This window comes from Electrophorus electricus, chromosome 20, assembly GCF_013358815.1.
Source record: "Electrophorus electricus isolate fEleEle1 chromosome 20, fEleEle1.pri, whole genome shotgun sequence".
Taxonomy (NCBI): domain Eukaryota; kingdom Metazoa; phylum Chordata; class Actinopteri; order Gymnotiformes; family Gymnotidae; genus Electrophorus; species Electrophorus electricus.
The window spans coordinates 11,003,062-11,030,624 of NC_049554.1; the positions used below are offsets into that span (position 1 = coordinate 11,003,062).

The 27,563-nt window shown below is 44.3% G+C and overlaps 1 protein-coding gene across 6 annotated transcripts in view; it reads right to left on the bottom strand.

The window, feature by feature from the left end:
- pcbp4 (poly(rC) binding protein 4) overlaps positions 1–27,563 on the bottom strand; it is a 59,347-nt gene that overhangs the window by 22,604 nt on the left and 9,180 nt on the right. For all 6 annotated transcript variants that reach the window (XM_035520219.1, XM_035520222.1, XM_035520221.1 and 3 more), the window contains 4 exons: positions 7,513–7,710; positions 6,222–6,245; positions 3,010–3,042; positions 683–799 (listed from right to left, as the gene is read on the bottom strand). In XM_035520219.1, coding sequence (XP_035376112.1) covers positions 683–799; positions 3,010–3,042; positions 6,222–6,245; positions 7,513–7,620 — 282 coding nt within the window. In that variant the 5' untranslated portion in view covers positions 7,621–7,710. The remainder of the gene's footprint in view (positions 1–682; positions 800–3,009; positions 3,043–6,221; positions 6,246–7,512; positions 7,711–27,563) is intronic.

Genomic DNA, 27,563 nt, shown 5'->3' on the forward strand with positions numbered 1-27,563 from the left:
TTGTTTTGTGTATGTTTTTTTTTTTAACACCAGCTTTTTTCTCCTCCTCTATACAAAAACACGAAAGGAGGCAAGTTCCGGATAGCTGGCTAACGAGTGGCGCCCTGCCATAAATGAAGTAACGGGTTTTGGTTTGAGTGCGTGGATTGGCAAGGCAAGGTTGACACAAAAGTTGATGCAGAGGAGTCATTAGTGGCCCATCGGGGCCCATCAGGGTGCCTCGTTTTGTATGTAGGCTGATGGAGGAAAAGCATGGAGCGTTAAGTGGCCCTTGGGCATCGCTCCACGGAGGACTGCATGCATCTGCATGTGTATGGGAGGAGTCTGTGTAACTGTGTGTTTCCAGCAAGCGTAATTTACCTGTGGTGACTTTGTACTCGTATTGTTGCGGGAGGGTCTCTGCAATGACATGCTACTACTAGGAATCTCTTTCGTGGGGTGACTTTGTGTTCACCTTGAACATGGTACCCTATAACATGGTCCTCTGATTATACGCAACAGCGGAGCAGTCATGAGAGTGGGTGTCAGGCACATCTCCTGTCATGAGCCTTTATTTGTGTGATATTAAATATCCATGTGCCTCATAATGTAATTTCAGAGTGCTTATTTATAGCTAAAGTACACTGCAATTTGTGTGTGTGTGTGTGTGTGTGTGTGTGTGTGTTTGCGTGTGTGTTCTCACCTCCTCAAGCTTTATCGTGATCATAGTAAACGCTCGGAACACACACTCTGTCGGGCCAGTGATGGTGATGATGCGCTCGGGGCACGAGCCCTCTGAGATGTTGACGCGTGCACTGCTCTGTTAGGACAGACAGATCAGGAAGACGAGAAGTCAATGGCAACGATGGACACAGTAAAAGAAACAGCCACAGACAGACTGAAGGTTGATGGCCACTATTTCAACGGCTCATCTAGATCTGTGTCTCTCTCACTCCCTTTCCCCTTCTCTGTGTCCCCCCTTTTCTTCAGAGAACTGGTGTGGCTGGTATCTTTCTGAATCTCTTAGCTTTGTTTAGAGAAGCACAGAACAGGCTCCTGAGCACTGAAATATAAATATGTATCTAGAAGTAGGGCTGTAAACAGTGTGTGTGTGTGTGTGTGTGTGTGTGTGTGTGTGTGTGTGTGTGTGTGTGTGTGTGTGTGTGTGTGAGTATGCATGATCACGCAGTATGTAATAAAATACAGCATTTTTTGTGTTCTCCACTCTCATTTATGTGTGTGTGTACGTGAGCAACACAGAGACATCCTGTGTACTAATATTTTTAAAAATAGACGACAGTGTGAGGTGTGTATAAATGTGTATTTGTGCGAGTGTATATATGTTTTTTTCCCCTGTGTGTACACTCAACTGACTCATTCTCCAGCTTCAGGAGAGTGTGTGATGGACGGCTAAAGAAAGTCCCGTGTTGGGCTGGCCCACATGAGTCATCCTCCTGTAGGTCCCATGCCATCTCCCTCCTTTAACACCGATTGCCATCGATCACACTTCCGCACGCGTCCACACGCTCATGCAAAGCCCTACCCCCATCCATACATCACAGCAGCTCTCCACATAAATGCCACAGGAGATTCTGGTTTCATAATCCATAACCAGTCCTAACCTGTAGATTTCGAACTAAAACGCAATGGGTCAACGCCTTAGGATTTCTCACTTTGGGGCTGCGTATCCTTCCAAAACCTGGTTGCCAAATCCCACAGCATGCAGCGTTTGAGGTTTCTCAGTGCACCTCTGCTTCTGCCTCTCTTTGTTTATGATAGTGGCAAATGAAGAGCTTCCAAACGCTTTTCTCAAGACAGAGATGACTACAAAAGATCTCACATAAACAACAGTGGCTTTACAAATCTCTACTACCGCCTTTAAGAAATAGCTTCATTTAAGGATTCGGCAATGAGACAATTCCATAGCCAAGTCTGCACCCACATGAATGCAATCATTCCAGGTTCCTCCACCGTTGCCATTTTGATTACTGTTATGTCTCAGCACTCGGTGCTGATGGCTATTTCTCGCTTATAGCTCATCGCAAGTGAAGGGATTTTTATCTTTCCAATCTGAGACACTCCGATCAGAGTTACACTAAAAGGGGTCGGCGGTGAGGAACTGCTAAGTCGCAGCAGCTGGAAACGCTGAACACACCCACCCACACACACACAAATACACAAGCACCGGTAGTGGGCCGGAGGGGACAGACACAGGAATAGCCACATGAGCACGCCTTTTGATGTCGCCTGTGACCCCCGCACGACCCCGCGCTGCCTCTCAACCAGCAAATGATGCCTACCCCTTGCACCTGCTCTTGGGCGTACGTCCCCTCAGACGCCAATTAGGCACGCGCGAGAGAGAGAAAGGAAGGGTCTGTTCTGCATCGTGTGTTAGGGAGACGAAAAGCAGCAGCCTTCATTCGGCGGCAGGAAACGCATGTCTGTCGGGAGCTTTATTGCGCTGGCTGGCTGCTAGAGCGAGAGCGAAGCGAGAGCAAGCCAGGGAAACTGCTAGAGAAGAGCTACACATCAGTGTCTTTATGGCTGAAATAAAAAGGCTTTTTTCACGTGCGAAGGCATTGCACGCACACACACACCTGAGCTCTCTCCGTCTCCGGGTGACATTCTTTTGTGGCAGCAGCCTTGAAATACCAACATCCCCATTTAGCAGGTGTTAATGAATTTATATTGTGTTCAGTGTGGGCGCGCATGTGTGTCTGTGCGTGTCTGGAGCCCTTGAGATGAAAAATCTCATTTATATTTATGTTCTTCTCCTCTCGCATTGTCTTGTCAGCATACAGATGTGGAATGATGTAAGATTTGTTTCTTTTTTCAGTCTGCTTGGGACCACCGCTGTGTTAAGCTTTAATGCGTTGGTGTGCCAGGCCAGCTTCAAATACATAGCATTTCCTGTTTGATATGTTTGAAGCATAATGCAGGCTATACATACAAAACAACAGTGTTTATATTGTGTGTGTGTGTGTGTATGTATACATAAAATATGTATTCTCTAGGTACAGTATCTCGTACCTCCTCTCGTATCCTCTTGACTGTTTCTCCTTTCTGTGAAAAAAGAGCAAAAATAATTTTAAATTCCACTTTTGGCACATCCTGCTACCCACCAGGCCGTCGCTGAGGTATTCATCTAAGTAACCCATGTATGTGCTCGACTCCGATACCCAGTAGCATGCATTTTGTATGAACAGGTCCCAGAGGAGCCCCTTCAACCACTGATGTCCCGCCCACTGGTGCCAATCAATAGCTCTCCAAGCACTTATAATAGGCAGTCTCTTTTCTGTCTTTCAGGAAGAAAGGGCGGTGCCCAACTATGGGAGCAGAAGTGCATTCCTGTCCCCCTTCTCCGTTGTCTTTCCACCTGAATAGAGTAGCGTAAGGGTTGATTGCGTTTTATGAGTGAGGGCCACGCCTTCAGTTTGTGGACTGTGGCTTGAGGAGTGAATGAAAAACCACAGAAGTGGGAAAGAAGTCATTTGCCGAGCTTCCTATGTGCGTTCTCCTTACACTCAAGATATTGCATCATTCCGCTGAGCTGGAGTGCTTTAACACAAAACACGAGGCTTTCTGTGTTACATCCTTACACACTTGCTCACTTATAAACGTGACTTATTTTCATTTTTGAGTCTTCCTAATGCCTGGTGCATACCTGACGTGTTGCAAGAGGCACGAGAGTCCGCCTGGCCGAAATGATGTCACACGCCCCTCTGTGCGGTATCGGCCCGTCTGGCGCAAATTTTTTGCAACTTCCTGGCAGCGTGGATGTCAAGCAATAAAATGTAGAATTTTGAAGAGAGGCGGATGGCAGAAATTAGAAAGTAGAGACACCTTTTATGACTCCTCGGCGAGAGACTATCGAGACATGCAGATGGCTCGGAGTTCTTGGAAAGGAATTGCATTGACAGCCAGTCTCCCAGACAGTTTGACAGGGCTGGAGTGGGTACTGGCATGCTGAACGAAGGGACAAATTTGATGCAATAGATCACCACAGCACTGGGCAGACGTGAAAATATTTAAAATGCATTTCATCATCGGTTTGGCGAACTGGCATTACCAGAAGGTTATACTCTCCCTTCTGTCGACTTCCTTTGTTTATTAGTCCCAGAGATAATCTCTTTTTCTGTTTGCCTCTTTTAACAGTAGCAACATGTACAACTCCAGCAGCAGATCTTCAATCGCGTTCGTTTTCTATAAACAATTCCGTGCTCACCCACTTTGTGCAGTTAAAATGGTATTTTAAAAATAGTGGGATATCGCAGAGAATAGGAGAAAGTACCGCAATTGAGTAAGCCTATGAAACAGTTGTGGAGATCTTGCAACCCTCAGTGCGGAAAGTGTGATGCCGTCTTAACATATGCCACGCGTATGCATCTAGCAGTAAAGTTAGGTTTCTACCTGTCTTATTGTCTTTGGAGCTATGAAAAAAATAACGTATTTGCGATGTAAAAACGATGTGCTTTCTATGTTGACCCCGTGCCGTGTTGCCTCGCGCGGATCGTGCGCTCGCGCTTCGTGAGAAATGGTACGCCTCTACGGGCAATATGTGACCCCTCTGTGGGAGATTATCGAGATTGTCTAATGCCTCGAAATCCACGGAAGGTTTCTAGTGTAAAAAGAGGCAGTTTGTTATAAGACATACAAAAACATCGATCCGTCTACATGCCATCCTCTCCTGCCGTTCTTCCTCAAGCTGTTGAATACTGTGGTCAGTCACTTTTACTGCATTTTTCATCTACGCTGCAAAAGTATAACTCAGGCTTAAATCTGCTACTTTTACTCATGGCCCATCCACACGCACTGCAACCACAAGTGTAGCTCTGATCCGCTGGGTGACAACCGACGGCAAGTTGTCACCGGTCGACTCAAGAGGTAAACCACGCGAACGCATTTCTAACGATCGCAAAGCTTGTACATGCCACCCACACGGTCGCCAATTCAGACCGGAGAAACACGGGAGTACCCGCACGAGGCCTTCTGTTCATTTTCATTTGCCGCAAGATGAGTGTTGAGGTAGAAGAGAAGAGAAGCGTGTCAGCGTGGACGGTGTTCGGACGTGATTGAGCATTAAAGTATCACCATTTCAGAATGTCACTCCGGCTGCCTGGAGAGGCTGACATATAATTAAGATCGCCAAGGAGAGAGCCTAAGATTCAGATTAGCCCTTGTCTTGTTGGCTGACGGGGGCGAGGGTGAGATTTCGGTCAGACAAGCCACATGTAACAGCACGTTTTAGTTAGAGAAAATAACTCGGAAAAAAACACTGGTTACATTGGCTGCTTATAATGTAGCTCCACATTCTTGAATTAGACATGCTTGTCTGTTTGTCTCAACTTGTTTCTTAAGTCAGTAGTCATTCCATGTGGGGTGAAATCTTGTGTGTCCTATTTTATGTCCTTTCTTGTGGGTGTAGGAGTAGAAGACACAGGTGTCGGTCAAGTGTTCAGTTCTGGAGACCACAGTAAAGTCAGTCTTGCTCAGCTTAACAGGTGCCTGTTGGCCGTTGTCTGTGCTGCATCACCATCCAGCTCCCAGTGTACTGGTGTAGAGGTGTGAGTGTGTGTGAGTGTATTTAAGAAGGTAAAACTATGGTGAAAGGCCAGGGACCTATTATCAGGCTAGATCTGAAGAATGAGCCTCTGCCTTACAAAGTGAGTCCCAGTAGGCCAAGGAAATGCTAGTGTATGGTGTGTGTTTACATGCAGTTACACACTCGTGAGTGTGACTGCTGCAGGACCTATAGTTAGCTAACGGGGCAAAGCTCAAAGCAGTGGTACAAACACACACACGCACACACACACACACACACGCACGCATACACAAATACACACACGCATGCGCGGACACACACAGCATGCACACACTGCATGTTAATGATGATGGGTTTTGCTGGTATGAAATCTCCACAGACGGCTCCAGTCGAACAGCCTTCAGGGATAAACAGTGTCAGTGTAGGGTATTAAACAGTATGAGATGGGAAATGCGACCGGTTCCCATCATTACTGTGTGCATGGCATCTCTGCCAAAATTAGCTGAGCAGTTTGCTATCAAAAATCTTAATAGTCAATCACTGTGATTATTTTTTAGATGAAAGATTTATAACCTTAGGGCTCCAAAGAAACTACACGTGCACAATTTGGTGGGAAAACTGGATGACAATAAAGGAACATGGTGTCAGCACAGAAATATCATGCAAATATTTGCAAACAAAGGGAGACAGAGATACTCACCTTGCCTATGATGCTCCCCACCTCCTGCAGAAACAGAAAATAACAAATAAAACACAGGCCAAATGTCAGGTTATTGATTGGCACGCTCCTCACTGGACATCCGTCCACAGGGAGTAGACCCGCTAGCCATCTCAGAGCTGGCCCTAGCCTTCATAGATAGAACAAACCCAGCTGATCACTACCGGACCAGGCTGTGGCTGCCCAAGCTCCCCCTGAGGAAAACTGGTCACGCCCTCATCAAATTTCACTAATTCGGTTCTAGGATCTCTGTGCGCTAGAGATGGCGGTGCACTCACTGTTAGGAGCAGTACTGAGATCTGAGTAAGACAATGGAATACGTGGACCAATGAGACATTTCCTTTCAGCAAATTATTTTCTATTAATTGTGAGCAAAACCATAAAAGCATCCATGATCAGTTTCAATGATGAGTCACTGTTTTCAAGTTATCCTTCAGTAGTCATTGGATTCAAAATCCATGATTAGTATAATTTTCCAATCTTGTCAAATCAGAGAGCAATTATATGCCTATTTTGGATTCTTGTCAAGGATTTTGCAGTTTCATTGGAAGGTCAGGAACTCATTCTCAAAGCATTAAACCCCACTTCTAAAGTTTCTGTCAGAGATTCTTTATGCATACAAAACAGAACACCAATATGCCGAAGTGACATTTCAGCTGAATGATATATGAATTTTAATCTGCACAGCAATAATTTATGTGATGATTTATTAACAATTTCCAGTGTACACAGACATTTCATGACAGTTAAAGACTTATTCATTACATTCAGATAGAAAATGGAACATTAAAAGGGCCAGTATTTAAATCAACTACTTATGGGTGGTTCATGGTCTGGGGAAAATACATGGAAAATCTATTCTAACTCTGTCGAATCTCATGGCCGGTTTACTTAACGGCCCAGATGTCCCAGTAATGAGGGCCAGTAGACCGATCTCTTTGGACTGCTTCCTGAAAGCCAGTAGTATACTTCACCCAAATATGCTACATTGGCTTACAATGAATGAAAACTAGTGATCAGTTAGCATGATCTGATTTGCATAGCCACAATGGTTAAACAATCATGAAAAATCCATTAGGGTTAATACTGAAGGCTGAGGTTCCCAAAGACATCACAACAGCAGGATTAAGTTGAGTATCACATGGATTCATTTTGGTTTTGGGTCAAGTGTACAACATGTGAAGTTTCTATTGTTAGATGCTTCTATTTCAGGATGAGGTGTGAGTGTAGCTGTGTGTGTGGGTGTGTGTGTGTGTGTGTTTGTGTGTCCCACCTTGCCGTGCATGAGCAACCTGAGGGTGAGAGTGACGTTCATGCCCCCTTCTCCAAAATCCTGCTCACAGTTCATTCTGGCTGTGCAGTCTGGCCCAGGGAGTCGCATGAAAGAAGCTCTGAAGATGATGGTGGTGTCGGTGGGGGAGGGGGAGGGGGGGGCAGGGAACTCAGGCTCTTTCTCCTTCCTCTCACAACCCTTGGGGAAACACAGGAAGAAAAGGCAGATCGTACTTAGCATCATACTCTGGGTTCTTTAAAAGGGGAGGGCTCGTGGAGGAATCCTTTCAACGACGGAAACATCATGCATCGTTATCCGTTTTTATTAGCATCGTTCGTCCTTTTAACAAAAGGTCAGTACTTCTGAGCAGAAACGTTATGCATTCGTCTTTTTTTCTGGGTAACAAATGGAGGGAAACCAATTATTTAATGCTCATAAGCCCAGACAGCAATTTGATAGCAGCACTCCACCCCAATGCTGTATCTTTTAAACAGAGAGGATGGCGTAAGGAAGAAACCAGGGCTCTTACTTTCAAAGCAATGTTTAAGGAAAGGGTATCATTTGTCTTCAAGAGGCCCTTGATGAGAGGCATGGCGATATATGTGCCAGCCGTTATTTGACTGATGTTAAATAAAGATACAGATAGCACACGATCATAACAATGTAAGAGACAGCTGACAGATATAATGAGGCATTTAGTTGCACAATAGCACTGTGAAGCACAGGCCTCTTCAAATAAAGCTTTATCATTTTGACTGCATTCCACACCTCCCCCCATCCCCAAAGTAAAATGGCAGTTGGTGAAGGGTTTGGCTGGTGAGGCTGTTCCAGACATTTCTGTACCCATGTGCTGCTTTGTGTCCTGTCAACAGTTCTGGCACTTGGAGAAAGTGTGCAATAAGACATGCTGAGATCAGGGAATTGCGTCCCACTTGTGAGGTAATTGCAGGTCATATCTACATTAGCTGTTTTCTCTCAAAGACACCTCAAGAAGGCTTCAGAGACTGGCTACTTTTAAAAGCGGCGTCTAAAGTAAACAGAAATATACCCATCCATATACCCATCTAAATTGCCCAAAATGAATAGTCAATAAGGGACAGTGCCTTAGGGGATGTATTGTCATATTTGTTATGCTAAAAGTCAAATGTCTTATTTGGAAAAGAAAAACAGAAAGCGTAATGGATGAGTACACACAGGGCATACACAACGGGTGGAGGCAGGCATGGTTTAAAAAAAAAAAAAAAAAAAAGAAAACTTGTAAAATGTAAAAGGCAAAAATCCATCTAGCACACTCCACCTGACCATTTCAACCAGACTGAGCCTTGAAATGTTTTAATGTCATTGAGAGAATTAACTGCCAAGTCAGTTAAAGGCTCAGGGCAGAATTAAATAGGCTCTTGGCATCAATGTACTACTTTTGGGGGATGCTTGGGAGAAAAGGCAAGGACGACAGGCCTCTCGGCAGACGTCGCGTGTCAGAGCCACGACGTCGCTGCATGCTAATGAGCACCTCGCTTGGTTTTGCTCTTTGGGTGCCTAAAGGAGGAAGCTCCCTCATCCGCCCCTTGCCGCATCGCAAAACCCTAGGACACGGGGAACGTGGGAAGATGCTACGAGCTTCGTTAATTGTAGCCTCTGTCATTGCAGCCTACTCAGGCACAAGGCACCACCTATTTTGGGGGTTTGGGAGGGTGGCGATGCCGCGCGTTTTCATGTCTGGCAGAACTCCAAAATGTAGGTCACAAATCTAACACCAGCTCAGGCGTGAAGAAAGAGACGAGTGTCAGTCACATCAGGTGGATTTCTAATGAGGTCTGCCTGTCTGAGCATGAAGTGGGCGGGGTTAACAAACTGTTGCTTGACTTGTCATGTCTGGGGGTGGGGACTGGTGGCTTCTGTAGACTACAGCCTTCGTTCCCTTCATATGTGTCTCTTTATAGCTTCGCTGCTGCTCGCCAGACCAATTACAGCAGCATTCTGCTGGAGCGTCTGAACAGGGAGGCGTGGAGAGATACAGGGCCCTGAGGGTCACACTCAGGCAGTGCTGGCGACTCTTAAGCCCAGAGCGAAGGAACATCTGGCTCTGCTTCTATGTCCCTAATTGACATGAAGCTCCCTGACTCGACTTTTCATTCTGGAGTGATAAAGCACTGGGCCTTTTTGGATATGCTGCGATTAAAACCACCATCAGGGTGTCCTGTTGTGACAGAGACACGACCGAGGGTGGGTAAGCTGACAGCAGCCCTCGCTCACACGCCTGTGTGAGCATAGCAACCATGGTGGGATGTCGGCGAGGGCGGACGCGATTAGCAACCAGCTGTCATGGCCACAAGATCCGGTCCGATTGGCCCGAAACTGAATTTCTTGTGTGAGCTGTGAACGCCGAGACCTGTACCTCGCTCCAAAATTTATGATGGTTGATCGATATCAGATTTTCCAGTGGCATGTTACATCTTTTCAGTTGGCATGGCATGGCATTAGCTGAATATTCCCAGTCCAGCCACACGCAGGTGCTTAAGATCGAAGTGGCCTTTCACACGAGATTCCTGGTTCACCACACTTAGACCAAGTAACAAAAGTGGCGAGTCCTTTAGGAGCTTGAGTTTGCAGGCAGCTCAGGGCAAAGCGGAGTGCTAACGTTTGCATGGCTGCTCACTGTTGCTTACCACCATTCCTCCTCAAAGGCCAGATCACATATCGTGCTCTGCTAGTCAAGGCAGTGAAGCATGGGAGGTTTCTGTTCCGCCCCCCATAATGGTGTATTCCACCTACATTGCTATGCTACTGCTACAGAAGACCACCACTTCTAAAAGGAAGGAAGGGTAACAACAGGTGCCTACATGGTCAATTCGCTATGTTGCTTCATTTCACACTGCAAAGTATTATCTTGGGGGTGTTTTCAAAGGCAGCAGACAGGACACTGGACTCTGAGCCGAGATGGGGAGAGGCAGCAATGTTTGCCAAGCCATTTTTCCTCTGGGGTTGTACATTGAGGGCAGGATTAATTCAGGGACTTTGGGGGTGGCTGAGGGGCAGTATTTGCAGCCGGTATCCTTCAGCACCACAGTGGAATTTCTATTACAGGCCACTCTGCTTCATCACAGCAGAAATTAATAATTGAAACACTTTCAGATTATGTGCAGGATGGGGTTAAAAAAAAATCCCTGCTTAGGCGTATACCTCTCCCAAGCACATAACGGAGCATTTCCACATGCCTTGAGCCACAGCTTCTGTCTCTGATCCCGTGTATGAGTGATTCATGGCCGGTTCCCTGGGGTTTATAGCTAGCGATGCCATCTTTCTAGTTACTCTGGTCAGGCCTACACTGTGGTTGGGAGGTGGTAGTGGGGGGCATGACCAGGTGTGTGTATGAGTGTGTATGGGGGGCATGGCCTAGGGTTTGAGAGGGGGTGGGTGTAACAGTGCAAACATTGGCTGTCGATACTGAGACACAGGGCACCTCGCCCTACTAACAATGGAATATGGGCAATGGAGTGGGGGGAGCAATGTTAGCACTCGGTAAATGAGATCGGGTTAGGTGCTGGCGAAGCTGCTTTCTTCTTTTCCTCATACAGCTGGTCACTTTAGTTCGATGCATTCCTTTGATGGAGAACACGGGCAGCCGTTTGGATTCAGCAATAGCTTTAGATGTGCGTGTAAATGATCCCTGCAAAATGCCACCTGCAGTTGCCAAGACTTTCACCAACTCTCACACTTCAATGACGTATGTACTAGCACCAAAATACCTACATAATCATTATCCAAATACAGCTTCTCCACGGGTTCCATAGTGATTCCACACACCAGATTTACGTTGCAAGTCCATCTATCTTACAGCACTAGTAATCAGCCAAGTCAGTTCAACGCACAGCAATGACTCACTTAAGCCATGCTCACATGACTTCAGGTTTTATAACTTGTCAGCTCTTCAATTTAAGGGTTCAGTAGGCAATAACTGATGAAGTATTTCAAAGTTTATCGTAAATTAATATTTAATGTCATCTAGTGTAATATAGATTGTTTTCTAAATTGCGTGTCTTGTGTGTCACAGGGGGCTTCTAACCCTCGTTTATCAGAGATTTGCAAATGATGGTGATCATGTTATCTCCTGCCGACTGACTCACAAAGAGACACAAAAATCCATTTTGTTGACGTGGTCACTTTTTAAAGAGTTCTACAGTTTATTTGATGTGCTTTATGAGATAAAACCATGATGACGTAAAATGGGACGCTTGAATTGCATAGTTTTTCTAATCACATTTTATGTTTTTTTTGAGTTTGAGTTATACAGTTTTGAGTGTTTCTGGCCAGTGGTGATGTCACGGTGATGCATGCAGGGTGAGAGGTTTTTCAGACTAAACTGGAACATGTAAGTGCCACACACACACACACACACACACACACACACACACGAGTGCAGCTCTCCTCTGACCAGGCCTTCACAGAGCGAATAGAGAAGGGAAAAAAGATCAGGCAGCTTTGTCAGTCCTTCAACAGCCCTCCTCCTTCTCTCCCTCCTTCCTGCTCTCTCTCCCCCTCAATCCCTCCCTCTGTCTCTCTCCCCCTTCTCTCTTTCGCTCTATGTATCTCTCTGTCTCTCTCTATCTTCCTCCCCCCCAGTGTTCGTGATCACTGTAATTACACTGAATCTAATAGCAGGGGTGGCGTTGTGGAGGCCTCTGATCCGAAGACAGTGAGCTCTATGTGTTGGGCTGTAGAACTTTAAGTATAAAGCAGTCAAACTCAATTTCCTCCTTTATGGAGAAGCATTCTTTCATGGCAAATGTGTCTATCTGCCACGCTTCATAACCGCCAATGAAGCTAAAGCTTAGTGTCAACTGAGATCATGAACGGCTCAGAATCGAGCAAAAACGCAAGAAGGAATTTCTCACACAGGACTTGCGACAGGCGGATTTCCCGATCACTATCCCTTTACATCAGTTTTCCTGATGATCACTGCCCTTGTCATCACAATATCTTAAAGGTGAATAAAAGTAATAACGCATCCCCCCACCCTGAGGTGGAAATACTAGTTAGTGTTGGACAATGAATGTTATTTCATTGTCAAAAGCTTTGAAGTGGATTACCATAATTACGACACTCAGGGCTCTTTGGGTTGGGTGAGTGAGTGGATTCTTTAAAGGCGGCCCATGCATGGAGAATCACAAGCCAGCTTCAGAGTGAAACTAAAGTGGCGGTACTTTATGTAGCTGTAGTAATATTTATTCTCTCTGAGGTCTCAGAAAAGGGCTGAGTGAGGAGAAGGAAACCCTGCAGAATAAACAGGGCTGTGGAGCGTGATTGACAGCCCAACGCCGCCCGCGACCTTGGCCGCTTGAGGGCCTCATGTCCAGGGGAGATTTATGAAAGGGGCCTAGATGCCACAGCGAAAAGGGAGATGACAGGGGGCGGGGTCGCGGAATCTTGTCTACCGCTCTGGTGCTAAACCGCCAACATGGCAGCACATGGCAAGACCCAAACTCACACACATGCACAACCACATACACAAACACAGTCAAACAGAGAGTTGTCCAATCACTGCTGCACACACACACAGTCGACTAGAGAGAGTTGACCAATCATTGCTGCACACACACAGACACACACACACACACTCTCTCTCTCTCTCTCTCTCTCTCTCTCTCTCGCTCTCTCTCGCTCTCGCTCTCTCTCTATCTCACACACATACACAGACAAACAAATAAGCAGCTGGAAGGACAAAATGAATTTGAGTGCTAGGCAAAAGTGCTGTGCTATGGTATTTTTAAAAATTTGCATTTTATTTGGATATTGAAGGGAAATTTGTCTAAAACACACACACAGAATGGCCTCACAGTGAAAAACCAGAGTGAAGGTTAAAACATCATGTTCAAGGAACATAAACATCCCCTGCTATTTAGCAAAATCTGCTAATCAGGGGTGCAAATCAGGCAGGTAGCAAAATCAATACCTCTGATTGTGAAGAAATTAGACTAAGTGAGCTGACAGATCCTCACGTAACGTATGGGGCGTGGTCAGAATGGCCACATAAATTCTGATCTGGGATCTGCCTTGTCAAATTACTACTTCAAGAATTAGAATATTAGGATATGGTCTGAAATCAGCAGCTAACAGCGAGTGCTACCCGTGCGCCAATCCCCGGGTTCATACTGAGAAAAAGCCAGGGCACTATTCCAACAATTCACCACAGAACATTTGAATATCAGTGCTGAACAGTACACGCCTGACCCTTCACACCACCATTAGGGCTGGGATATGCTAAGCCCAAACTGATATGAGGATGTTCTAAAGGGATTTGCCCTTGTCATGTTTCATGGATATTGATTCTCTATGACCTTATTGACCTTTGCTGGAGTTAATACTAAAATCTCCCATTTTAATTACCATGAGTAAAAACAACAAACAAAAAAATGTAAATAATGAATAGGTCAGAAAGTAGCGCACACAAATGTGCCTTAGGATATTGTCAGTAATCAGTAATCATACTTATCTTGGAATGATCTTGACGCCCAAACGACATAACTAGTTGACATAGCTAACTGACTGCATATATATTTTTCTGTATTTGTTAGACAAGCCTCTTTGATTTCCTGTGATCACCAGGGAACAAAGGCTGTCTTTGTAGCTAGCACCAGTGCTTAAATTAGCATTCAGGCTTCAGGCTTAGGAATTACAGAAGTACCGGTGACTAAACCATCTTGGGGCCGGATTACAGAGGGCAGCGGAATTATGAGGGTAGAGTGTCGACTTAGTCCTCTCCATATCTAATTCCCATTGTCTGGAGCTGGAAATTAATGCATGGCTTTGCTTGCAGGGTATTTAGCAAATATATAGATGCGTGGTTTATGCTTTAGCAGTTCAGAATTGCACTCCATGGCTCTTTGTTTATTTAATTTTAATTATTTATTTGTTTATTTATGCATTTATGTACACTGAACTAGCTCAAAGATGAAAATGTGAAGAAAATACTAACAAAATCTGTGGCTTCATTCTGAGGTGTCCTGAGTCCAACTACTGTAGCTAATGTATCAATGTCCTGCCGGTACTGCTCACACCTCAACCCACAACAGCCCCTATCTTGTCCCCATTTTTCCTCATTTGGCGAGAAAAGCTCCACCCGAGAGTAGGCACTGAATTAAATTTGTTCTGTAATCTTGCTAGGCTGGGAGTACTCAGATATTTAATGAGCAGAGGCAATAATCTGGAACTGGCCCCTTTCTTTATTTAATTAGAAGCTCCACAAAGGCGGTGCAGTTATTATCCTTCCTAGGTTTGAACTGCAGGTCTGATCTGCCTGGCTGGAAACTCCATTTCCACTCTTGTGCTCCAAGATCCTATTTCTCCCCACTCAGCCCATCGGCCACTGCCTCGCCGGCTTCTTCCAGTCCAGCTGCTGAGCTCACCGGATAGAGAATATTGACTGAGAACTAAATTTCAAACACATCTTACTCTTCCTTTTTTCCCCTCATTCGCTGTTTGTGATCCCTGCTCTGGTATGACCTGAAAACCCAGGTGATGGAAAAATAAATAAAATAGAGACTGAAGAAAAAGAAATACGCAAAAAAACACTGAGAGCCTGGTGGGGGAGTGTTTGGAAGTGTCTTTCTTTTTTTTGCTGTTTTTGTTTTTTCTCCCTCATTACCATGCTGGTAGACCAGAGGTTGTGCATTTCTGTCGGGCATTTTGTTTGGGTGTCCAGTTCCTTTCAGTCATGGAACTGTTAGTAAAGCTTGCGATTAATTCTCTGGAGATCCACAGGAAAACAAGAAGAGCATTTTTGGGTTACTGGAGGGGATGAATCTTCAAAAGATTCACTGAGAAACACTGTGTCTTGTTTTCTGCATAACAGAGATTACTGGGAAAAATACATCTCCTGATGAGCAAACTCGGGTTGACCTGAATATATAATATGATTCCATCACTGTGCTTTTGCCACTTAAATTATGGTTCTTTGAGCTTCAGCCTTTGTCAGGGGTAGGGTGTAGACACCTGAGCTGGAAGATGAGATACACACTTGGTTTGGGGACTTGACACTTGGGCCCAGTGGAGTGTGTTGCTACAACAACAGTGCGTGCCACCTTCACCCTCTACACTATGTTGGATTCCACCACGGAGGAGTGGGTCGTAAAGGGTGGAGGATGAATGGAGAAAGCAGCGTGCTGGGGCAGGATTTTGTCAGCTGCACAATCAAGAGCACGTTGGGCGTGTGCCTGTGATCTTGGGGAAGCTCCTCAGCTGTTCCAGGCTGGACAGCTGGGCCCCATTCGGGGGTGGTGTGGGGCGAAACCGCAGGGCTGGCAGGGCACTGGAGTCAGCGGGGGACAGTGAAATTCCATGCTTTCATTAAAAGCATGCTTCGATACTGGTGTGCGACATGTAAAAACTGGGCCTAATCCTTGCTCGTTAATGCCGACCGCAGTGCTTTGTGGGAGAGTTCTTTCATAATTCATAATTTCATAATTCTGTTGCCTCTGACTGAAATATGTAGTAATGTCTGATTTAGTAAGGGAGCAGAATCTCAAGACCCTCATGGGAACTGCTGCTGTTGCAGACTTTCTTGGTCACAGATTAATAGGCCATTTGACCCACAGATTGCTTTTGCCTATTGGATGTATCATTTCACCATCACCAAGTAAGTGTTCTTGGTTTCAGAAAAAGGTCCTTTTTTCCCTCCCTTAACATATGTGGCAATGTAAACATGAAAATGTGAATTTAGCATGAAATTGTTTTTGGCCCAGGCCTTGAATTTTTTGATTTTTTTAAAAACTTTAAAGACCGAAATTACTCTTCCTCGGACTGAATGCACACAAGGTTCAAGCAAGTATTTAAAAAGAATGTGGGCACTGTACTGGCAAGTGGCAGATGTTCTGTAGTGAAATAAAGTGAACTGACTCTCTCACATTCCTCTCAAGGTTCTAATGAGGTCTATAGGGAGCAGGATTCACCTGCTCTGTGTGCCCCAACCCTCCGCTGACCTCTGCCCCTCCCACTGTTCTGTGAGGCCCTATCAAAAGAGCCACAGGCACAATTAAAATCAAAGGCCAATCCTTAAGTAATTAAGTAATTAACAATCAGTGAAAAGCCTGGCATGGGGTTAATTGCATATTATGTTATGAGCCAACATGCTGAGGTTTCGCCTGCGCAGTAATGTCTTTCTAGGCATTAGGCAAAGCGGCATTGTTATGCCTTTATTGGTAGATTGGAAGTCATTGGCCAGGTTTTGTTTCAGGACTCGTTCTCCTATTGATCTCCAGTAGAAGCCAGATTGACTGCTATCGTTTTCAGCATCTGGCTCCTTGCCTCTGGGGCTATTTTAAGATGTGATCAGCACAGCTAATTGGATTCCTTGTTACCACTAAGGGCTGGTGTCAAAGGTCATTCATAGTCTGCCCGTACCTGTGGTTTAGATTTCATATTTTGTGGACAGGATATTCAGTCTGAGTTAATTGTAACCTACACTACATGCAGGAGTGGGTACAAGTTATATCCTGACAGACAAAGTCATTTGATAGAATAAATGGGTATGACACTAAATGCTTCTTTTAAACGTATCACAAAGAGGCTTTAACTAAGGTGAAGGTCACTAAAACGTTTTCCATCCATACCACCAGACTCTCTTAGTACCTTCACCTAAGGTGATCGTTTAAACTGGGCTGATTAATATTACCCTATCCGTGACAAAAGTCAGAAGCCGAAACGTGTGTCGAGCTAGAAAACTTCTTCAGCTGATGTGCAGTGTTCGCTCATCAAGCCTTGCTCTTGCCTTCCGTCTCCACAAACACCGGACCACGGAACGCGGGCACGTGTCCGAGAGTTCTGTTCACTGGCGCCCGAACGCAGGCACACACATGCCTGCAAGGCGAGCAATATCGAAATTAAGCAAATTAAGTGAAGGTGACACACTGATTTATTTACATTCTAAACAAATTTATATTACATTCTATACTCTGGAAATCAATCACGCTAGATAATCCAATTCTTTTAAAGGAGGGTGGAGGGTGGCGAAGCGTCATTCGTGGAAATGGTTTTATGAACTAAAGGCTTAGGTTTATAGCTTTGGTGACTCTCCCCGAGTCGTAAACTAAGAGCTGATGGTGTCCCTGTGCTGTTTTAAGCAAATGACACCTAAAGTTTACAAAATAATATATCCCTTAAACACATAACAGGGTTCCAAATTAATCAATAGTTTATTAGATATTGGCTCTTCCTTCAGTTTTTTGAGAAAAGCAACATCGTTTGACTAACCACCCTAACCATCAAGAAGCATTAATATGCTTATTCTGTTTAGAGGAAAAATCCAACATTTTAATTAATTCAGTCATTCATTTATTCACGTGGGAAAAAAATAGACGGTTCTAAAATAAAACATTTCATAAGACGAGAAAGCAAAACTGTTTTTAGAAACTACAATGAATTGAAAATTTCTTTTAAATAAACACGCCTCGGTCATTTATTCATTCTCTCATACAACAAATATGAATCAAAGAAACCGATTACTGATCTAATTATACTTACTCGATAGTAATTCTGTGGTCTTATGGCATTAAGGGGGTGGATGGTTGCGAGGCTTGTTAAGCAATGTCACATTAATTGTGATTTACTGTGGTTTCCAGTCCTTATGTACGTGTGGGTATGTGCGTGTGTACACCCGTGATGGAGCAGCCTGACAGGCTGGAAGGCAGGGCCTCATTAGTAAATGTCTCCCCTTGTCCGGGTGGGAAAACGTCACCGTTGCTCGCGTTGCGCGGTGTCATCTGACTAACCATCCGCTGAAGGTCTCGGTGCAGGTCCCCAACTGTTGATTCTGTCACCAATTACCAGCGTTAATGAAGTAAGTAATGTGAAGTCTGTCAGTCTCACACGCGGACTTAATGTCGTCATGTATTTCATAGCAATAGCCCACAAGCACAACCGAAGAATGTAGAGGTTTGTGTATTCAGAATGACTACCTAGTGTACAAAATCCAAGCGACAACATGCCAGAATTGGGCTGCGCCTGCAGAACGTCTTGCGTACCCATTACCGCACCCACGGGACATGCGGTTAAACCACTCACACGTAGCCAATAAATAGCTACACGGTCATCGTATTCAATGCATGAAAATCCGTTGAACTGAGTGTCAAAAAACACCAACGTAGAGCCTGTCCTAGACAAGGCCTATTTACATTGCTAGATCAAACGACCTAATAATGCACTGATCTACCGTTTAAGCCTTACGCCAACCATAAAATGAGTTTGAATGTGCTAATCTATGTGTTGGGAAAACAATATAAGAGCATAAGGACAGTGGATTCATTACCTTTTCGTCCTATAAACGGGTGTTGAAAGCAAATTTGCCTCCACTCATATTTTATTTAGTTATTTTTTGGCGTTCAACCCAAGCATGTGTTTTCACGTCTCACTGTTTTTTGCTGGTCAAGAAGACAACGACAGTGCATGTAATTGATTTAACCACGTATGCTGCAGATTCAGCCAGTGACGTCAATTGTTTTCTCACGCGCCGTCCAAATCGTACTTTGCAATACAAACATAATGTAGCGTGATGTGGGCCGTAGCCGGAATGTTGGTGCCCGGTCCATCTTACCTCCATCCCAACTGTCCGTAAACCTCCTCTCACATTCATCTGCCCATTAACCCTCACATCACCTATTGATTTTAAGGTTCGCTTAAAGCATCTCACAACCATCGCGCTAATTCATCAGTTGTTCAGGCTTACACGGCGTGACGATCTTTCCTGTCCAGTGCGTCATGGTAAGTCATCTGACGGTCATATGCTGGGAGACGAAGTGGTTTTAGCGAGGTACTAATAATGTAATTCAATTAGTGGTTATTAAAGCTGGTATTTGTTCTACCATCTGTACGGTTAATTAGCTTACTGCTTAAATACCATGCCAACTCTATTACGCTTTGTATGCGTATTCATAAACTGCAGCAATTTTACTTAAGGTTTAGCGGAATAACACTGAATGTGTGTGTGTTTTTTTTAATCAATAAATACTGAGCTCCTTTCTATTACCTGTATTCCGTCATAAGCAAATTTGGCTTAGTGTCATTACTGTCGTAATAATGCCCGCCAAGGACTCAAAACAAACAACAGGCCTTGTTTTAATATGGAGTTGAGTATTTGTGTTACCCCAGTAGAACTATCCCAGATAAAGGCTGCTTATTACACATGGTCCCAAGATGCACGAAGCTGGCATCTTATATCCCCCCACCCCCAATTAAAATCACAAATTCCATTGGCTATGCTAATTATTTCAACCGGAACTTCCTGGGTAACCGTTAATCAGAAAGAATAATAAAGAACAGCGTCATTGAAAAATACAAAAATGCAAAGCATATCTTTAATGTAAACTAAGAAAATACAATAATGGTTTATGTGCAACAATACACATGCCTGGGAAATTGTGCACTTCATCAGAAAAGGTATTTAACAGAGACATTTATTTTTAGAATGCATTTATTTGTAGTCTCCTGTGTGACCATTCTGTTGAAGTTGGCTACAAATCATAAAATGATCCAGACTAGATCAGAGACACTACAATGACCTCACTGGGTTATTTATAATAATGAAAATAAGAACGGTGAAGAAAATAACAGGATTAAAAACAAGTATGAACAATTTACAAAAGATACATTTCCAGCCACCGCAGGCTAGTACTGCAACCAGCCCTGAGACATACACCCTACTATCACAATCATCCAGAATGGGTTGGGGCAGCAGGTGCAGGCTGCTGCAATGGTAAAACAGGATGCAGATTTTAAAGGGGGGGGGGGGCATTAATGTGTAGAAGACCACAATCTTGTTATCCCCCGAGATGGACTCATTTGGCCAGGCTTGCCTCCTCAGTCCCGCCCTGGACCCGCCTCTCCTTCCAGAAGTTCTCCACCAGTCTGCCGGTCCTACATTCAATTAAGCTAATGGACATCTGTATAGCAGTGTGTCCTGCACTTCCGTCTCAGCACAGGCGCACACACACTCGCACAAGCACACACACACCCCCACACACAAACAAGGCTCTCCGAGATGAGGCTCTCTACAGAGCTTTTTAATCAATGGATGGCAAAGGCAAACTGACAAATGTTTACGATATACACTCCAGTTTCAGTCTAAGTCATAATTTCCCCACACATCCCCAGTGAGATGTCTTCTGTAGGTTATTTGCAAGTCAATAAACATGTTGATACATTTGGAGAAAAAAAAACAAAAACATGACTGATGTGTTTTTCCCAAATAACAAGTCAATCTGTCACTTTTTCAAGTCAAAGTGAAAAATCAGACATATTGAGAGTAGCTCTTCACTATCAACAATGCTGAAGTTCCAATATCTGTACCCATATTCTAGTTTCAGTGGACCATCTGTAAACATCCTAAGGGCAGATAAGATTCTGGGGCATGTCTTATGCCAAATATCTAACCCATGGTAGCATCACAAGGTGAAAACATGGGAAGCCTGTTAATGATCTACAGTGCTCTCCACAACGAGTAATCATATGATAAAAGCCTCTTCCCATGAGAATGGATGGCCTTAGAGATGTAGGGCCCACAGAACACTTCAAGGACATTTCAAACCATCAGGCTCCATTCTGTTGCATCCTGTCATCTGCCGGTCCTAACTCCAGATCACCCGACAAATTGGGACCAGTTCTCGGACAAACGTATTGGTTGTGCAGCCTTAAATTAATCGAGTTGCCAATTCATCACCTCCTTTCTATGCACTTCATTTCCACTCTATGCACACCCTGCCACCAACACAGCAGAGTCACATAGGAGCTCAGCAGAGTAAATCTTCTTCCTTGACATTACTGTTTATTCCAAACCGGATCCTCGCCGCCCAGACCTGACCTGAGACAAAGGCAGCGCCTGCCACTTGGTTGAAAAAAAACAACAAAAAAAAAAACCTCTATTGAGCCATTTGACTTTGTCCTAGTGTGAAGGTCGTGGCTGTTCTCCATTACTCTATCTCATTTCCCCTTAGTTGACAATGATGCTAGCAACCTGAGAACCCACAAGAGATAGAGGGACTTTGGAGGGGGGGGGCGCGGCAGGGCAGGGTAGGGTAAATGATCGATAGCCTACTAACAGCAAGGCACTGGAGGTTATGGATATTTATTTTGCCCACTTCTTACAGGAATTCTGCCTTTTTTATACAGCCCCATCAAAATGTATGCAGCGTATTAGCAAATCGATTGCTGCATATTTGTAATTGCAAAGGAAACAATGGGATTTGGCAATACTAGAGGATACAAGGTTTAGAAATGGTAAATAAATGCAGGGTTTTCTCCTCTGGTGGGAAAAAGAAAACATTTTTAAGTTGCATTATCATATCCTGAAAAACACACTGACAACTGAGGTCTGCCATTTTTATTAACAGACAGTGTGTGACTTGGGAAGAGTGAGTATAAATTAGTATTATAATTTAGAATTTGACTTTGAGAGTGATAAATGCATGAAGTAGCAATTTAAATCAGTGTGACGATCTTTACCCTACGGACTTTTCCTGCAGCCATGCCAAGATCTTTTCTGTCCTGCCGAGATGGCCTAAAAGAGTCTGACTAAAAGGGGCGAAAGGTTAAACTGAGGAAAGGCACAGATAAAGAACGGAAGTGGATCAGGAGTTTCCGAAACTGATGACTCTGCGTACCACACTTGGAACATGCTTTCACAGTGTTTTTGATTATAAAACCCACAAACCACAGGCTGTAAACGTTACAACCAAAGTCAAACCCAAATGCAGTGCATGGAAATGGCAGCGGCAAAGCCAATGCTGCTTTCTACTGATTATGTCTCATCACCTGATCTCCGGGTGGGCTGGCAAACCAGAAAATTCTATAATGACAAACAGCAGACGTACGTTTTGTCCTTGTGCCCGAATTGGTTGTAATTCGAGCTGAGCTATTCTTAATTTTATTACGCGCGCACAGATTCCTGGCTACTGTGCCACACAGCTTCATCCTTTTCAGTCATTCCAGTATCCCTGAGCTTTTTGAAGGACTCAGGAAACTAAAAATAAATAAATAAATAATAACCATCAGGAGACGTCCATGTCAAGCTTCTTTTTTTATATACTTCTGCTTGCGTCAGAGGTTCTGGGAGCAGGAATCAGAATTCCCGTTCAAAGCTCCTCTTCTCACGTCGCAGTGCAGCGCTGAAATGAAGGCAGGGGCGTGACATGCAGGAGGGACGTTTCTGTCCACCTACGACCTGTGTCGCAGGCAGCGAGTAGGACCTGGCTGCGGACAATTAAAAATGCCGAAGCCTCTCTCAGCAGACCAATGAGGAGTTCCACTTACCTAATTCTGAGTATACAGTGGTGTAAAAAAGTGTTTGCCCCCTTCCTGATATCTTATTTATTTGCATGTTTGTCATCCCCTTTTCACACAGGGCCATGTAGGTTTGGATTTTTTTTTCTTCCTTCATTTAAAACCTTCATTTAAAAACTGCATTTTGTGTTTACTTGTGCTATCTTTGTCTAACATTTAAATTTGTCTGATGATCTGAAACATTTAAGATATCAGGAAGGGGGCAAGCACTTTTTCACATCACTGTAGGACTATGAGTATTAGGCAAGTACTGATGTTAATCTAATATAAAATTAGTGTATGAATGATGTTTATTTCCAGTTGTAATTTTATGCAGGCCAAAATGTATCCTCACTTCTAATTGTCAATTTATCTGACTGTGTTGCACTATATGCACATAGCTGGGCCCAATGTTCCGATAACATTTTAAGTCTGTGTCTGGGCCACGGGGTGAAAAAAGGTGAAGTGTTATGTGAATTTTATCAGCTATTTATCACCTTAACATGGCTAGGGAGCTGCAGTGTCAAAACAGTGGCAATGATGTTAAATATGAGCTTGCCTTGTATAGGCTTACATTGCCTGGAATCTGTCCATAAACACCCGCACTCTAAAACAGCTACTGAGATTTGTAAATGACTGTTCGACAGCATCAGATGAAAGTTGAAATAAAAATAATTGAAACATGCTATTCTGTTGTGAATGCAGTCTGGTCTTTGACCTTCAGTTCTCTCATTGTGGCAGTGGAAATAAATTGATAAATGAAAACAGCAACAGTTTTACTTTGAAATAAATGTGCTGGCCTCTGTGTTTGAGGAAACACTGAGTTTTTCTGAGTAAGCCTTTAGAAAGTTTATTAAAGTTCACCATTAATATGAAAGCTAGCTTGGCTATTTACACCTAAAAGCCAGCTGTGCCAGCAGGAATTATGTTAACTGACTTCTCACTTTAATTGTTCCCCTTTTTGGACAAAATACATCCTTAAGATCCTACCCAAGCACTAAAAAATCCACAGCTCAAGAAGAAAACAAGAACCCAGGAAACAAACTGTGGTAAATTAGCAAGTGTATCCATCCCAACATCCTTTTTTTGTTTCATTTTTGACTCCAAAAAAAAATCCAGGACTTAAATCATGTAATCCAAAAATGTTAAGGCTGCCAGTGAGATAATCTAGCATGCCTCATGCCCAGACATCATGTGACTATGACTACCCATTCTAAAACAAAATATTGCTATCAACCCCAAAGTGACAAACTCCCCACCAAACAGCATAAGGTCTGTCCGGGGCCACAGGAAATTGTGCAGGAGCTGGGGAGAATTCTCTCGCTTTTATGTTTGTGGCAAAGGGCCAGCCTGACACAGCGTGCTTGGAGTGAGAAAGACCTGTCAAAGCAGTTCTGGAAAGCCATCAGTCAGAGCAGTCTCTCCCACTTCCCAACAACCAGCCAGTTCGGAGGAACACCTGACCTTTCCATCTAATCCCAGAGAGTGTTCTCCGAGGGTGTGCGCTCGGTCGGAGCTCCTGCACTGCCAGGGGAATTGCTTGTTTGAACAGTGGCAGTATTCCGGAAGTACTCCGGTGCCTAGGGTACCACAGCATATACAGTGGTGTGAAAAAGTGTTTGCCCTCTTCCTGATATATTTTTGCATGTTTGTCACACTTAAATGTTTCAGGTCATCAAACAAATTTAAATATTAAACAAAGATAACAAGTAAACACAAAATGCAGTTTATAAATTAAGGGAAAGTTTTTATTATTAAGGGGAAAAAAAATCCAAACCTACATGGCCCCGTGTGAAAAAGTGATTGCCCCCTAAACCTAATAACTGGTTGGGCAACAACTGCAATCAAGTGTTTGCGATAACTGGCAATGAGTCTTTTTCAGCGCTGTGGAGGAATTTTGGCCCACTCATCTTTGCAGAATTGTTGTAATTCGGCTACATTGGGGGGTTTTTGAGCATGAACCGCTTTTTTAAGGTCATGCCACAGCATCTCAATCGGATTCAGGTCAAGACTTTGACTAGGCCATTCCAAAGTCTTCATTTTGTTTTTCTTAAGCCATTCAGAGGAGGACCTGCTGGTGTGTTTTGGATCATTGTCCTGCTGCAGAACCCAAGTGCGCTTCAGCTTGAGGTCACAAACAGATGGCCAACATTCTTCTTCAGGATTTTTTGGTAGACAGCAGAATTCATGGTTCTATTTACCACAGCAAGTCTTCCAGGTCCTGAAGCAGCAAAACAGCCCCAGACCATCACACTACCACGACCATATTTTACTGTTGGTATGATGTTCCTTTTCTGAAATGCTGTGTTACTTTTACGGCAGATGTAATGGGACATACACCTTCCAAAAAGTTCAACTTTTGTCTCGTCAGTCCACAGAGTATTTTCGCAAAGGTCTTGGGGATCATCAAGATGTTTTCTGGCAAAACTGAGACGAGCCTTTATGTTCTTTTTGCTCAGCGGTGGTTTTCCTCTTGGAGCTCTGCCATGCAGGCCATTTTTGCCCAGTCTCTTTCTTATGGTGGAGTCATGAACACTGACCTTAACTGAGGCAAGTGAGGCCTGCAGTTCTTTGGATGTTGTTGTGGAGTCTTTTGTGATCTATTGGATGAGTCTTCGCTGCACTCTTGGGGTAATTTTGGTCAGCTGGCCACTCCTGAGAAGGTTCACCACTGTTCCATGTTTTTGCCATTTTTGGATAATGGCTCTCACTGTGGTTCGCTGGAGTCCCAAAGCTTTAAAAATGTCTTTATAACCTTTTCCAGACTGATAGAGCTCAATTACTTTGTATCTCGTTTTTTCCTGAATTTCTTTGGATCACAGCTTACTATCTCGCTTTTGAGGGTCTACTTCACTTTATCAGGCAGGTCCTATTTAAGTGACTTCTTGATTGAGAATAGGTGTGGCAGTAATCAGGCCTGGGTGTGGCTAGAGAAATTGAACTCAGCTTTTCAAAGATGTAATAACCACAGTTAATTTATGTTTTAACTGGGGGGTGGTTTAAAGACATTAATTTAAAAACTGCATTTTGTGTTTACTTGTATTATCTTTGTCTAATATTTAAGTTTGTTTGACGATCTGAAACATTTAATTGTGACAAACATGCAAAAAAATAAAGTATCAGGAAGGGGGCAAACACTTTTTCACACCACTGTAACAACCCGCTTCTTTGCCATGTGCCCAAAGCAAGTGCCAGAGCAGGTGAGTGATTCCATGATCACTCTGCTTTCAAATGCCTCACTGGTTTAAAGGAATTTCATTGAAATTTATTTCAATCCAGTGTGAGTTATATTAGCACAGGTAATTTCACTGTGTGTCTGTTGAAATGAGAGAATCGTCCTGGATCACTGTATAACTGTAAATCTGTCCTTACACTCTGCCCTAGTGATGCCTGGTCCAGAGATTATTGTGTCAGGTAGCCCTTGTTTGTTTACATACTGAGATTACAGTCATACCTTATCTGATAAGAAGATGAATAGTTAATGTCATTACTCTTGAAATTTGTTTCTAAATACATACCATTACTCCTGTGTCTAAAAATACTGCAGATTGTTATGCATATTTTCCTACTGCAACACCCCATCTGTAAGTCACATAGATTGACAGGTGCAGGGCAAATTGTTGGGTGGTGTTTTTTTTGGGGCGGGGGCTGAAACAACAAAGATGGGGAGAAAAGAAAGCAGAGGGAAAAAACAAAGACAGGATGCTTGGAAATCTGATTAGCATGCACACCACTAGGCTGGGAGCCCTGGCTGAACACTGCATGGCGCTAGTCGTGCTCTACTCCCATCTTCAACCTCTGCCCGCTGTTGGTCAGATACGCTGTAGGGAGGCGGGGATAATGCACCCTGGCCACCTGCCTCCGCCGCACTCTGGGCCCTGAAGAAACCGAAAGCCGGTGCCATGGAGTCAGCGGCTGGATAGGGGTGGTGATTGTGGAGGAACACACGTACAGAGCAGAGAGAGCAGCAAACCAAAAATAGCACAAGCCTTGTTAAATATTTCAGGCACTCAGCTGGCAGAAGGGAGCGAAAAAAGCCCCCCACCCCCAAAAAAGTAAAAACTGCAAACAAAAGCATGGAATGTGAAATGCTGAAACTCTCTGACCTGCACTGAATCAGAAATCTATTTATGCCCCCCCCCCCCCCCCAACCCCTGGATGTGGTGACAGATTTTCTGCGAAGCTCTAGAGATTTAGCCACTGACATGAAAACTGCAGAGACTCTCTTCTACACCCCTACCCCAACCCCTCCTCCATACCCAGTATAAACGCCCACCCACCTGCCTGCATAACTCTGGAGCTGTGCACGGCGACCCTGGCACGGTTATTTAGGTGTTTGCTTCGACCAACCAAAATGCAGTGTGAGGGACGAGCGAGGTTATTCGCTGCTAGAATGCGAGTCGGCTGTTCCAAGCTGCCGTCACTGACCGTACCTGGCAAACGGAGGCAGGGCTTTGTGGCAGTGCGGGCCATTCTAGGCCGTGCGTATAACAGCATATGACACGCTTTCAAAACGCCTGGTTGGCCAGTAAAGGGAGATTGGCGGGGGATTTTTTTGGGGGGCGAGAGCGACCACTGTCTCATGCTTAGGAATACTGCAGCAGGCTCCCCTGTTATGCAGGATGAGGGTGATGCAACAGCGCCCGGGTTCGGGAGTTGATCAAAAGAGTACGAGAGGCAGCTTGGAGTGTGGCGTCGGCTCGCTAGCGTGATTGGTGGGTTTGGTGCCATCAGAGGCTGCGTTAGTC